Source organism: Athene noctua, chromosome 15 (genome assembly GCF_965140245.1).
Source record: "Athene noctua chromosome 15, bAthNoc1.hap1.1, whole genome shotgun sequence".
NCBI lineage: Eukaryota > Metazoa > Chordata > Aves > Strigiformes > Strigidae > Athene > Athene noctua.
In genome coordinates this window covers 3,756,633-3,771,230 of record NC_134051.1, presented here as the reverse complement: position 1 = coordinate 3,771,230, position 14,598 = coordinate 3,756,633, and the positions used below count along the sequence as shown (strand labels likewise).

General features: G+C 39.6%; 1 protein-coding gene across 3 annotated transcripts in view; it reads right to left on the bottom strand.

Moving 5' to 3' along the window:
- The window catches only part of ADCY9 (adenylate cyclase 9), a 96,881-nt gene that overhangs the window by 13,689 nt on the left and 68,594 nt on the right, over window positions 1–14,598 (bottom strand). For all 3 annotated transcript variants that reach the window (XR_012634607.1, XM_074919598.1, XM_074919599.1), the window contains 3 exons: window positions 9,573–9,732; window positions 6,480–6,628; window positions 3,447–3,488 (listed from right to left, as the gene is read on the bottom strand). Coding sequence is in view for 2 of the 3 variants with exons in the window: in XM_074919598.1 (XP_074775699.1) it covers window positions 3,447–3,488; window positions 6,480–6,628; window positions 9,573–9,732 (351 nt within the window). In the remaining variant the exon portion in view is untranslated. The remainder of the gene's footprint in view (window positions 1–3,446; window positions 3,489–6,479; window positions 6,629–9,572; window positions 9,733–14,598) is intronic.

Sequence of the window (14,598 nt, the reverse complement as noted above, 5' to 3'; positions counted from 1 at the left end):
CATTAATAAGGTAATGGGTTAGTATCTCAAAAGAGAAGGTGCAGTATCTTTTCCAGAGCAGGCATTTTTGATCATGAGGCAACTGCTACAAGCCTGAATACAAAAAGCCACGATGCCAGCCTGAAGGAGGCAGCAATTACATCTTACTCATTTGGAAATCAAATTTCTGGATGTTGCAGCAACCAAGTTACAGGACCTACAGGACTATAAATCACCTTTCAGAATCAGTTATCAAAGATGACCTGAAGCTACCCTTTAGAATAAAAAAAAAAAACAAACCCACACACCTATTGCAGAAAGGATCACACGCCCTCAAATCTTTTTAAGGTCTACTCTTTATGATGTGCTGCAGGATAAAACTGATTTTTAAAATCATTCAAATTTAAGTCTTAAGCCGACAGTGTTCCTTTAACTCAAACTAGCGAAGTGCTTCCTGGCACAGACGCCTAACTATTAACTTGGCATCTTCATCCAGGCTGTGTGTTGAATATGGAACAAGTGAGAGCTCCGGAGATAGAATCTCCTTTGGCTTGATCACAAATCATAAAGATAATGGCTTTCCACTTATAAAGATTTTTGGAAAGCCATTTTGCTTCTGAGCCAGTAACCTATGTTTGGATTTGGATATCTTGCTATATTTAAAGAGGATGCATGCCTGCTAAATCTTTAAAAAGAACGCAGTGGTGGAACACTGTGGAAAAGGGAATTCGAACTGCTGCTTTCGATGCAGAACATATAGTGGATGCATATAAACACATCCCCCCACCATGAAGCAATTTTAGTCTTTCACTTCAAGTAGCCTATCACTGTTCCTCCTCGAGCAGTCAGAAACTGGAAAATTATACACCCTACCTGCTCTGAGATAAGAAATAAAGGAAAATGAGAAATATTTCCTGCTTAAAAGACAAAGTTTATGGTTTTATCTCCTTTGTGCTGAAGAACCACTCAGTCTGGAAAACAAGGAAAATTCCATATTTTGGTTTATTGAGCATAGCATGGACAGTCCAGAGACGAACTTTGTGCTAATACTTCATTACCATTACTAGTATCTCTCTTCCCAGGCAACATTAATAACTATCTCAATTTTTGATCAAGAAAAGGGAATAACTTCATTAAAGGCATGCAAAACAAGTAAGTTTGGCCCTCTTAGACAGGAAAAGCTTTTGTGCTGACTGGAGTGAGCAAAGAACCCTTTTTATTTATTTCAGTGAGAAAGGAACAGCTAAAAAGTTTGTTAGTTTAAGGGAGTTTCAACTTTTTACTAGTCCATCACCAGGAAAAAGGGGAAGTTTTGTTTGCACAGTACTCTAGAAATGTGGTATACAACAACGTACATTAAAAAAGTCCTGAAAAAAGAAGACAAATTCTGTTGCAAATTAATGGGACAACCAGAATTGGATTAACTCCTAGTTCTCTCTTAACTTCTACCACTTAGAAGAATTGTGTTAATTTAGAAGTTTGGGCAGCTTCAGACCAGCAGAGCCCGGACTGTTAGCAAAGAACATGCTGGATTGACACAATTCCTGCATTAAAACAGAGACAGTGACCAATTAACCTGACAGAACTGCTGCTGACAGGCGGAAAGGGCAGCACTATGTCGTATTAACTCATGTACAACATACACGCATTTTTTCCCACCTGAAGGAGTGACAGACAAAATACAAATCTATTGCATCTCATAACAAAAAGTTAAAAATTATGTTTAGAAATGTTTAATAAGCAAGGTATTTTGGTCACTGCCTTATTTGGCATTTAAATTGCAAGCGAGGATTTGCAAAGCAGGCAGAGCATGCTCCATGCCTGTTTGCAATAGCATCTACTGCACGGGTTGGTTTCCTACCCACTCTTACCTTTCCTTGTCATGAGTTAGACGTTATATATTTATGGAATAAAAATATTTGTACGCAAACAATGCTTCATAGCTAATTTTTGGACAGATTTCTAATAAATCATGATGTAGAAACAGTCACTGAATGGAAGACTGGGTTGTCAATTATTTAAGGCAGAATTAATTATTTATTAGTGATCAGCAGCTGGTCAGGAGCCTGCTAAGCTGTTGTCAGTGCTGGGCAAGACTTTCGTAATTCTGAGCAGCACAAAAGGTTCAGCAATTTCACAAACTAGTAATAAAACCTCTAAGAATCCAAACTCAGCCTAATCCTAAAAGATTATTTCCAGTGAGCATCATGCTTTAGTATTTCGTACATTGCCTTCTCAGCAAATTCCCTCTGGTGTTTTAGTTTACAAAAAAATCAAGCCACCTATGTTCTTTTTGCTTTAACTTTCCATTCTGGATTTAGCGAACTGCAATTCTGTTATGAAAATGCAGTTATCTTTCATGAATCAAAGCCGTACAAAAAGGAAAACCTATGTAACCCCCCCTCCCCCAACCCCAATACTGTAATAAGTACTAACTTCTTGGTGAGTAAATATCTAATATGAAAGCACAATTACTACCTCTCTGTACTTAAAAACCAAACATTTTCTAAACTACCATAGCATTCATGTAGATGACATTTTTTAAAAAGTAATTTTGTTTTGATACACACTCCCAGGAAAAGCAACATGCTCCTGAACACACATTTGTTTAGATGAATTACTGAGTCACATATTCACGGGGTCATGAGTTCAATCAAGTACAACATTGCCCCAGTATTGCCCCCAAATTTGTAATTAGCAAACACATACTTTTCTAATACCAAAGACCAATAAAACCACTTTAAAAATGGTATTACTCAACTTGCAATAAAACCACGAGAAATTCAACACTGAAATAACCAGAGTGAATCTTTAACGTGTATATTTATAAGGGGCTATTAATAACCGAGGAAAAGATTTTTGCTTGTTTAAGTCTGCAGGCTAAAATTTCATTTGATCTCAACGATACAACTTGCTATCCTGCCTAAGCGAGCTCAGTGTGGCAGAGAGCACCTGGACTGTCACCACCAGCATGTCTCCATCCTGGTGAAGGCAGCTGGCTTCACAAGCAGCTTTTTCAGCTGCAGCTCCTCTACCACAGGGAACTCTCACCTGGCCAGCTGTGGACAGCACCCAACTTGGAACACTTCTGAATGATGCAAATCAACCAAGGAAATGAAATAAATAGCTCATCATGCACAGATAATGCTTTAAAAACTGCTACTACTAGAAAAACAGATGTTATTTTATATAGCTCCTCCACAGTTCCATTTTCTAGAAATCAAATTAAAAAAGAAAATAGAATTACATAATTCAGTGACTGCAGTATCAGCTCTCTGATGACTTTTGATCGTACCTAAGTCCTCTGTAAAGGAAATTACATACACAAGGAGCTTAAACACAACTTGCTGAACCAATCTGTTGAATTCCCAAGTGTATTACTGTGGATACAAAGCTTTGCTCCATATAATTGACTGAAAATGTTCCTATCCCTAAACATAATTATGGTAATTTTATATAAAGCTTACCTGAAGTTCTGTGCCAAATCTAGATGAAAAGTTTCTATGGAGCTGAAATAGAAAAGCATTGATTTCAGAAGGAAAGTTAGAGCAATAAAGAAAACATCCTGCCCAAATTTCAGTTACCATTTTAAACTTTTCTATTATGTAGACCACAGGACCAATAATTGCATTGCACACTTGATCAGCTTCAGACAAACTTTGTTTGAATGTGACTTATCTGCACTTTTTGCTTGGAAGAAGCAACCAGTCAGACAGAGGCCAGCACCTCTAAAGCATAACCGATGATAACGCAGTCAAGGTGATGCCTGGAACGAGTAATTGTTAAACAATCCAATCCTACCTTGGAAACATGGAAAAGCAATTTCAGAACTCTAAAACCCAGTTATGCCTTCATCTAATCTGACCACATAATGCAAAGATTTAAAAAAAACCAAAAACAAACCAAACCCTCAAACCTCCCCAAAACAAAAAAAAACCCCAACAAATGTAGAGCCTATTTTTGAAAATGCTATTACAGAAAATAAGTAGTTCAAGCAACTTTTGTGTTTACTTGCATTATAATTTCTCTACCACAATCAAGTATTACAATTCTCAGGATTAGTTACTTTTGGAACAAGAAGTATAGCAATCTGCAGAATGGATTTGCCTGTGATGCATACAAAGCTGCAATTACCATGGTGACAAAAAGTATTACCCACACTAATGATAAAAAAGAGGAACAAAAAAAGTTATTATTAACAAACAAAAGTTATGGGTCTCACTAATTCAACCTGCATTATTTTTGTTCATGATCAATTCTGTGTATCACTTTCAGATTGGCAGTTGAACAGCTCTGTTTATTACTTTAAATATTTATTTTTAAAAGATGAAATACGAACGTATTCCACGATTTCTGTACTTTGCCCATGGTCACAGCTATTCAAACCACAGGCAGAAATATGCTATCATAAGCAAAATTTCTTAAGGTAATGTTTCTTCAACATTCATACCGCCTGTTTAGCAGTTAGCAAAAGCTGATGCTATGAACTGATACTGCTATTAGCTGCTCAGGAGCAGCCTCCCAGCCCCTTAATAAAGTTGAAATGCAGGTAAATCCCAAGTTTTGTGTCTGTCTTTCTGCACAAATTCTTAATACAGAGATTATGCAAAAGCTGATTGAGTAATCACATATATAGTTGGTTTCAAAATTTTGTCTTTGAATGAGGAATTAGGACTTACAATTATGGCACCAAACCTTCCGATTTTCTTCTGCGACAAAATGCCTTTGACATGGATGCACTGAGGTCTGTTCAAACAACCACTCAGGGGATGTCAACCACCACGATACCTTTTTCATGCTTTGGCTTGACTGCCTGCCCTTATGTGAAGACTTTTGGTATTACAAATATATTATATGACCCTATTTTAAAAGGCTCTGCTGTGAAACAGCATCTAGTTATGCCACGCCAGCTCCGTGCAGACACACTGGTACACGTGCAGCAGGTTAGTGAGCTGCAAGAACCCCTGCTTGAGGGGAATTATAGAAGAGTAGCCAGAGAGTCCAGAAATGGCACCATGGGTTTGCTCTTCATTAACATCCCTGAAAAACCAGACCTGGGGCTAGCTTCTCAGTGAAGCTGGTGGTAGGACAGTGAAAGCATCAGTGTTACAAAGGAAAAGCCAGCAGGTGAAAGTCAGCTTTCCTACTGGGAGAGGGTCACTTAGTGTGCTGGAGAAGAGGTGATGTTAGGTAAGCTGGACAACTAAAACCAAAGGGACAAACCAAAGATGAGAAGGGGGTGGCATCCAGAAATGGGTGGCATCCAGAAACTAAACATTATTTCCCTTTGCTGAAGCTAGAAAGAACTGTCCTGCACTCCTTGCCCAAGTGCTCTTCAGACAGACAAGAATGGGGTTTTTCTTTAGTCTAATATGATCTAGAAACAATTTGTCAACTGACTTCAGTTCCAAGTTATTTTTTCTTTCCAAGGAAAGACTTTCTTCCTACAACCCTTACAGCCACCTCCAAATTACAGATGTGAAGAGGTGATAAGAGGTGACTTTTGTTCTCCTTGTCTTCTTTTATATAACTTAGATTGAGATTAAAATAGACCAAAGATACTTGAAGAGGGGACTAAAAGCTCACATAAAAACTCACACAAAACATATACATCTTCAAACTCTTTTTGGTTTGTTTTGGATTTTTTACATATTTTTCACCACATGATTCAGCAGGCATCTGAAGAAGGAATAGGAACTAGAATAATCTAGCATAAGAAGTCCTTGTAAAGTCCACACTATGGTAAGAGTGCCAAAGGCTATGGTATTTCTTAAGCCACTGAGAAGTGCAAGTTGATTATAAAATTTTGACAATAGGAGTGGATGGCTGGAAGGACTCCCTTGACTCTCTTGGCAAGAAAATGGGAGGAAAACACTGCAAACAAGTTCTCCTATGGGGAACACTGTTTATCAGAGGAAAAACTGAAAAGCCTTAAGGTTATTGCACAGAAACTGCATTAACTTGATTCCTCTGGTTACTGTCTTGCAGCATCCTCTGAAAAGGCAGGAAAGTGAGAAGGAAACAGGATATTAGAATCCTACTAAATCTAAGCACCTGCCTCCCACAGTGAAAAATTCCTTGAGGAAGGAGGTAGAAGAAAGATACATGGTTCCTGAGGGTAAAAATAAATCCAGAGGTGTGAGGAGAAACAAATGGGCTCTCTGACACCACCAAAGACCTCAGAATTTTCTTAAAATAGATTTTCAAACAAGTGGTGAAAAGCAATTCTATGGGTGTGATAGGAATAAGTGTGCCCTGGAAACACGTCAGTTGAGGACAGAGTGTAATTTCAAAACAGATTATAGGAAAGGGCCCTTCAGAGGTCCTCAAATCCTTCAAAAAAATGCAGAACTCTTCCAAAATAAAATTAAGTTTGAGATGCTGGAGAAAGTCATGGCAGATACTAAAATCCCATGCATTAGACCCTCACTTCAGTGGCAGAGAAAATCAAATTTGTTCATCTGAAACACAGTCTATGAGTGCTAAGGTGTGATGCTCACCTGTCTGGACACAAGGAGATGTAGAGCAGAATGAGCAGCACTGCTCCTACTACGGTTGCCAACAGAGATCGCATCCAGGAGCTAAGCTGGCAGAAGTTACAGTACTGCACGATGGTGATCAGAATCGCGCAACACATAAACATGGTGTACTGCAACAAAGAGAGAGAGCGCGAGTTAGCTTCCTCCTCCTCACTGGAGCCCTTCTGCACATAAATGCCAGCGTAAATTAAAGAGTGTGTGACATGAAAGAGAAATCTAATTTTGTATGTATTATATGCACAGTAAGTCATCCCTCGCAGTGTCTGTATCAGGAGACAGCACTTGAAAATGGAGGTCTTCCCTTCCGAGAGCAAGAAAACTTTTAGCACAGGTAGTCTGTTACAATTTTCCCGAGATGGGCTTTTGTATTACTGCATTACACAACCATTGTTTCAGTAACTTTCAATACGTTCAGCTTACCTTTGCAAAAAGCTCAGTGCCTCTTCTTATTAAAAACAAAACCAAACCCAGATAAAACATGGTAACCTCCTCTCACTTCCTAGGGTTAGGCCCTGCCTGTTTTAAACTGAATGTCAAAATTCCACTGCACTGAAAAATGTGGAACACATTCACCCTCAGAAACTTCACCCAACTGACTAGTTTTAAAAACACTTATTAGAGGACATTATCATACAGGCCAGCAACAGGTGAATTAATTCGATAACAAAAGGCAGGCATCAGTCATTGTCAACTGATGCTTGGTAACACCACCACTTGTGCCAATTTGAAAGGACAATTTTAGATTTTCTCTTCTGTCTTTTTTATCTCAAAAAAACTTTCCCTTTCCACATCTTTACCGAATAAAGAAAAGGAAGTGCAGGACATGTATGTTGCCCAGAATGTCTTCATTCCCCTAAGATACAATCTTACAGTGGTCAAAATTCTCAAGCGAACATGAAAATTTTGGTTTTATCAAGAATATTCATGACCATCCAAGCTAAAACAGAGGCTCCTCAACTGCATTATGGAATTCTGTTCTAGCTACATACTGCATTTCACAGTATCAAATGATCATTCTCTCTCATTTTAAATTTCCTTTGCAGCTGAAGTGCAGAGGCTGCAGACTAGCAATACTGTAGCATAACAAATAAGCATGTGATTCAGAAGTAGACACAGTGTATGGGAAAAAACCTTACATAATTTACCATTTTTAAACCACAAGCACAGTTGTTGTTTTTCTAAATGACTCAAAAATGGATAAAAGGAATTTCAGAAGTGTCCATAAAAAAACCGTAATTTAAACTTACTTTTTTCCCCCATTTCAGGTCTCCTAAAGTGGCAGAGCACTGGTTCTCACTCCAAGTGATGCCCCAGCACGAAGCCAGCCTATAGAGGGTCAGTAAGTGCTGTGTTTTACTATGTATGCATGGCTTTGGAAAGTTTTTTTTTCATTGCTGTTTTTGTTAATTTTGATTTTAATTATTTTATATCCAGGGAGGGTATAAAATGCTATGAATAAAAAAAAACTTTGCAAAACCATGTCATAGTAAAATATGACACTTACCTGACCCTCTATAGCTTAACTCCATTTCCTAGAGCTCCATGACTGTTGAAACACTGAGCACAAGACGAGTTGGGACATCTCTTGGAGAGTGAGCCAACAACCCCACGACTCTGGAGGACCTGCAAGAGGAAAGAAAGCAAAGTTCATTCTCAGTTTGGTGACGAACACCACCATCTTACTGCTGCTGTCTGAAGCATTTAGGCTAACAACTTGATCTCTGCAGGTATTGAGAATACAGTAATAAAATAATTCTTCAAACATTAGTTTCAAATGTTTGGAGAGACGATGGTTCAAGGATGGTGATGAATGGGATGAGATAAAAATCAATGGACAGATTTGAAGGTTTTTAGCTCCCTTCAGCATAAGGAAAACATTCCTACAATTAGTTTACTAGTAGTCATGAGGGAGGAAGACCATCACTAAACTGAAAAAAAATAAATTTACAGTTTAAAAATAGTTAACTAACATTCACCAAAGGGAAAAGCTGCAGAATGATTTTAAGTACGGGATGTGAAAGAGTATCAAATACACTCCTCTGTGACTGTGACAACCATGGAATTTGTTTAAATCAGGAATGACCAAAAAATGTCTGGTCCACACATTCCCATGGAACAAACACTTCCTAACACTCAGTAATAAAGTGTGATAGGAAGACTGAGAGGATCTGCCTGTTACCTACACCCAGGGCCCTGAAATAGCAAGAGATTTGTGAAACAGAATTTCCTGAAGATCCTGGAAAGGAAGAACTGTACACTGTACTACCTAAGAGAAACTTGCAGAAAAACAAACTTTCATCTCTGGTTCCAGTCCATTTTATTCACAAAGAGTTCTTAGGTATTGATTTTATGCTACACTTAGCCTTTAAATTAAGCTATTCTTCCCCCTCCTCAATATTTAACCCCTTGTTCACCCCTTCTGAAAGTTTTTTATTAAAGGAGACACCAAATCCCCTGGGGACCTTTCCATGGCTGGGCTAAATATGCCAATTCTTTTCTGCTCCTTTTCAGAAGACAGCTATAGCATTTCTTTAACCATTCCTGCAGCCCCTGCACAGCAATCATTTCTATGTGCCAAGAGCTCTCTCCCTTGGGTTTCTCATCTAACTCTGCAAAGAAAAAACATCCACTGCTAATACTGGTTTTGCTGTTGAGATTAACTAATGTGCGTGCAAAGTTTTTAAGTATACATGGCATCTCTGATGACAAACTCTAAATTAAAACCAGAATGAATGCAATGAAAAGCCTGAGATGCACTACTTGCATTATCTATAATAAACACCTGGAGAAGTGTCTGGTCTAAGAAAAAAAAGCACATATGTAGGCAGGCATTTACAGGTATCCCTCTCCTCTTTTGTATGAGATTTCAAATAAGCAAGTGACTGTATTTACATAACAAACTAGGCATTTTATCACACACAAAAGCCCTATCCCTCTAAGGGATCTGTATCAAACAGATGTAAAGCACGAGGGAGGTGAAGGAAGATGGCAGGCAAGCAACAAGCTTTGTTAGAGCCAAAACGTCAGATTATGAAACAGAGTTCGACAACTTACATGTATATTTGTTTCAAAATCAGAGGTGAAGTGTGAAAAAACTGCAAGAGCTGGGAGAGAAACCAGGATTGCACCGAAAAAATGTCGAGGCAGCCAGCCAGATATCACCTCCAAGAGACGCTTGGTGCAAGTCATCACCTCCTCCAGAAAGAACGCCATTCTGGAACAAATGACATCACAGATCGAGGCATTAATTTCAGTGCATCACTTCATACATCTAATTTACCTGTAATAGTATAACTTCAAATCCTTCACTTAAGACTGTGGGAGCAATCACAGCACATTACATGCCATAGCACCTGTTGGTAATTTCAGGAAATAATCCACCTTTGCTGACAGATGACTGGTCGGTTGCTCTGGCGAGGGGTGTCAGCAAAGGGAGGGAGAGCAAGTGGGATGGTGTGCTTTGAGAAAACAAACTGAAACCCGAATTTCACTTACGTGGAAGGTAAGCGTAGAAAAGACTTCTCTCCATTCATAAATATTTAGCCTTAAAGCAGGTGGGGAGAGGGGAAGCTTTTAAAAGTTAAAAAAAATAACACCAGAAATGTTTGAAAAGCAGGGCTGTGTACCCTGCAAACAGCTCAGTCACCCAGAGGCCGTGCAAATCCATGCAGTCTTGACATTACACTGCAATCGAAACCAGTTCTCCCAGTTACAACCACGCAGACAGAAGTTCCCGTCTGCAGTCAGACTCCGTTCCCTCTCATTAGGGAAGGGGAAGAAGAGTGTGGGCTGAGAGCTGGCACCCTCGGGAGGCAGCAGAGCCCGAGAAGCAGTTGCGATGAGCACCTCGGAGGCCAGCTGGCAGCTGACACGCTCCTCCGCTCGCCTGTTGGTATCTATCACAGCAACCCAGTTGGCTCTGCACAAGGCAGGCGGGAAGGAACGGTTCTTGCCTCAAGCTGCCGAGAAAACGACGGCCCAAACCTGTGAAGTGCTGAAGGAGCCAACTGCAAGAGTTCTGGAGAGCAGCTTACTTCTTAAAATAAGAGCATTTCTAATTGCTAAAAATGAATAAGGAAAGGTAAAAGGATGCTTTAATGCTCGAGAACATTGCATAGAAAACTATTATTTATCTACAGAACTACAAAACTATTATTTATCTACAGAAACAAATTAATCATCTCCAAAGTTACACGAATTATTCCATACCACCTATATCTTTTAAAAGAGAAAAGCTATCCACTGATTTTTTAACACTGTTGTCTAACATACAAGGTATTATGCTGGATAAAAGCCTGATACAAACCAGAATAAATTTAAAAGTTCTTTATGTGAATTTGACACTTATTCCACACCTTTATATATTGTTTATGAATGATATTTTAATTCTCTGGTCTAGACTTCTGCGAATTTTGCAACCTCAAGCATTTTTTTGAAGTGCCAACAGCTCTTCTCTAATTTACTATATTAAAATCTTACTTAAATGCATAGAAGATAAATTTGGGGTAACAGGATGGAAGACACTGTAATACACCAGGACCCCACGAGAGGGTGCTCACAGATTTGTTAGTTCCTAGTTTAATGGACTTCCATTTACACCAAAAATTACAGCTATATTCCATCATAAAAAAAAAGAATTTCCAACAAAGCACAGAAATTTAGAAATTGTATATAAAGCAAAATGAAATTGTTAAAAAGCTCCACAGGGTAAGAATTGGGTTTTCTGAAGTGTTATATACTGTCCCAACTCGGTTGCCTCTACCATCAACAACAGAACTATCCCTGTCTTCAGTGGCAGCCAAGCTTGCCCAGTATCGAGTACTTCTGAAAATGCCACCCAAGTTCATGCCTCTAAAAATAAAGTTCAATTCTCCCAAAGCCTACGAATTAGGATTAACATTTACAAGGCTGAACTGGGAGAAAGGAAACCGAACCGGGCTCCAAGGCAGAGCACTCCCTGGGCCAAGCTCCATCCCGGTGCTCGCCGCCGGCAGCTGGGTGGGGAGGCAGGAGAAGCCAGTCTCTCCGAAGGCAGATCAGCGACACCTCTGCCCACGCTCTGCGTGATCTTCCATGTCGCTCCCATGTAGGCTGGCACAGAAACCAGCTCGGTGGCACGCGAATTGCGGCACATTCCCAGTGCAGCTCATGTCTCTCACCCCAACCCACACAACAGCGACTCCATGGTGCAGAAAGCTTTTTAAATTTTTTTTTTTTTTTTGCCAAGCCTCCATGCCAGGACAAATTCTTGTGGGAACTATAGCAACAAATCCATCAGCGAACCCGATCAGTTAATCCTGCGATGAGGACACTTCTTTATTTAGGCAGCTGTGTGTTTCAAAAAAGCTAGTGCAAATTCCAGGACAACGCCGCATTTCTCGTGATAATGTTTACCTTCTTGCATTGATTTTTTTTTTTAGTCTGGTATTTATTGCAATGCTCTGCACTCTGGAATTAAAATGATTGAACTCTCATCCTTCACAAAGCAGTGAAAGCCTGTGAGTACAGCACCATCCTCCCATCGCAGGAAGTAAGAAGCACATTAAATCCAGACAGCAATGAGAGCTGCAGACAGATTTAATGGCTACAGGGCAGTATCAGTAAATAATGCAGTGTCAGTGGGTAGCTCAACAGGGCTTAAATGCTAAAGTATCCGAGATGTTTACACAAGCTGGAGTTCAAATTAGTAACTTTGACATAAATGATTAATGGGTAATGGAGAATGTTACCATCATTTCTGTATTTACTGGCAGTTTAAAATCAATTCCCATAGTTCAAATCAAAACCTTTTGGCATAGCAACAATTTGGTGGGATATTAAATACCGAAGTCACAGATGTTAGACATAAATAAAGGCAAACAGAATACATTGTTTTCCCTTGCATCAATACTCTGTATCACTCACGTTAACAGAACGGGTTCATTAAGCTCTAGTAGCAGAGAACAATTTCTGTTCCCAGTCACCAGGAATTTAAGAAGATCCAACCAGTTGGCCACAGGGTCTCTGCTGTGGACAGACCACTGGTGTTAATTTAGCAAGCCTGGGAAGGTGAAGTACCAGGCCAAGGGCAGTTTGGCTTAGTGAGACAACAGCAGTTTCCCATTCCACTGTTTTGATTGTACTGGCTTTCTTCATCCAGAAGACTTTTTTTTTTTTTCTCTCCAGAAACGTTCCTTCTAAATTCATGAATCAACTTCTCAAGTGCTCCCATCTCCCACTCTTTTGAACAGGGTTGAAATATCCCCTATTCTGGCCTCATCTCTTCATCCAAGTCTTCACTGAAGGATGCTATCAAAAGCAACACTTTTTTAAAAACAAACTTACTTATAACAAGTTTTAATTGAGAATAAGAACTAGATGTCAAGAGTATCTTGTAAAAAAAATTCCTGTATTTATAGCTAAAATAGTGGGCAGATGTCTTTTACCTGTATTCCTGCAGAAGCATTCCTAAGAATCCCAACTGAAATCTCACACACTGTCATATGCTCAATGACATTTCCCAAGGTATTTTTATAAAACAGCAGAACTTTAGGACCTCTTACACTTGAGCTGTACTCATGAAAGTCAAAGCTGTCACATTTCAAGTGGGCAGATGGACATTCATTGCACTACATTAACAGAACAGGCGATGACACATTCCACATGCTTACAAATGAAGCACCATTTTTTGCATGCAGCTTTATACAATTAATTTTAGAGTGGCACTTGTGATAACTGTGGGATCCTCATCTATTGATACTCCAATAATTTATTATCAGACACTTCAGAGGAAACAAAACATTCTTCTCCCTTGTAAGCTTTGCTCCATGAGGCCTTCTGCTCTTCTAGAACTTCAAAGTTTTAACTTGTTTCTCATTGTATAGGCAGTGATAGTGCCCTCCTCTCCCACTCCTGCAGCTGACTAAAGGCCTTAGCCACAAGAGCTGTAGAGAGTACTTCCTAGGCTGAGTCCTGGATTCAATTAAGAGTTAGACTGATTTAAAGACAGGGTGATTTGCATCATGATAATGAAAATACAATGAGAAACTTAGGCAAGAATTTTCTGGTCCTAAAATAATCCCTTTTCCTGAAATTCTGGGATTGTGCCCAGCATTGTAGTCCAATCTCCTCCCTTAAGATATCTCAGTGGTATTCTGTGATTGTCATTTGGGATGACATTTCTGCACAGGAAGTTCTGCACCGTTTCTGTGCATAATGAATGGTCAGAGTGAGCAGTCCTCACTTTAAAAAGGATCTGAAGAGGAAAAAGATTATTTTCTTCTTTCTGCTCAAGTGAACTGTACAGAAGTGTCTGCCTCAGGTTGTGGAGACCAGAGTGGCCCAAAAGTGTATTTTACCAATTTACTATATATACTATAAATTCAAAGCAAAAAGGCCCCTCCGTGCCAAACCAGATACCTTTTCCTATGAAGTGCCCCCTCAAATACACCACTGCCATTACATCTGAAACTGAAAACCTACCAGAAAGGTTTTGAGATTTTTCATCTACAAAGACTGCTCTCTTTTGGTGTACAGTATGAGGCTATTTTCAAGAAGGTACCCTGGGTAAAATCCACTACTCAGGTCAGAGATGATCCTGTTTTGTACTTTAAGATTTAAGTTGAGGAAAGATTGTGAATGTGAGCCCATGGCAATAAGTTCCTGAGAACCAATTGCTTGGAACTGTGGAATAAATACAGAGTGTTTTGCAGACACTACACTCCCACCAAAAGAAAGGAAAACCACATCTCACATGCACAACACAGGCTCCAGTAGCAAGGGATACCTGGTGACTATTCCTACAACCCTACTCCTCAACTGCCAGTTTGACGGGAAGGGCAGCAGTCACTGATCCCATCCAGCAATTCCCATTTCCCAAAGTAACCAGGAGAATTTGTGGGGTCTTGAGATTAATGGTCAGCTTGATTCCAGTGACTGCAGCAAAATGACCACCGATCATCTGCACTTGTAGTAGTTGTGCAGGAATTGCAGATTCCCTGCATGCCTCAGCCTCCTGCGAGTGCCCAGTAGGATAAAGACAGTCCTGCATGCCACCAATACAGTGTTTATTGAAAATCTGTTATTACTACACCAGGTGGGA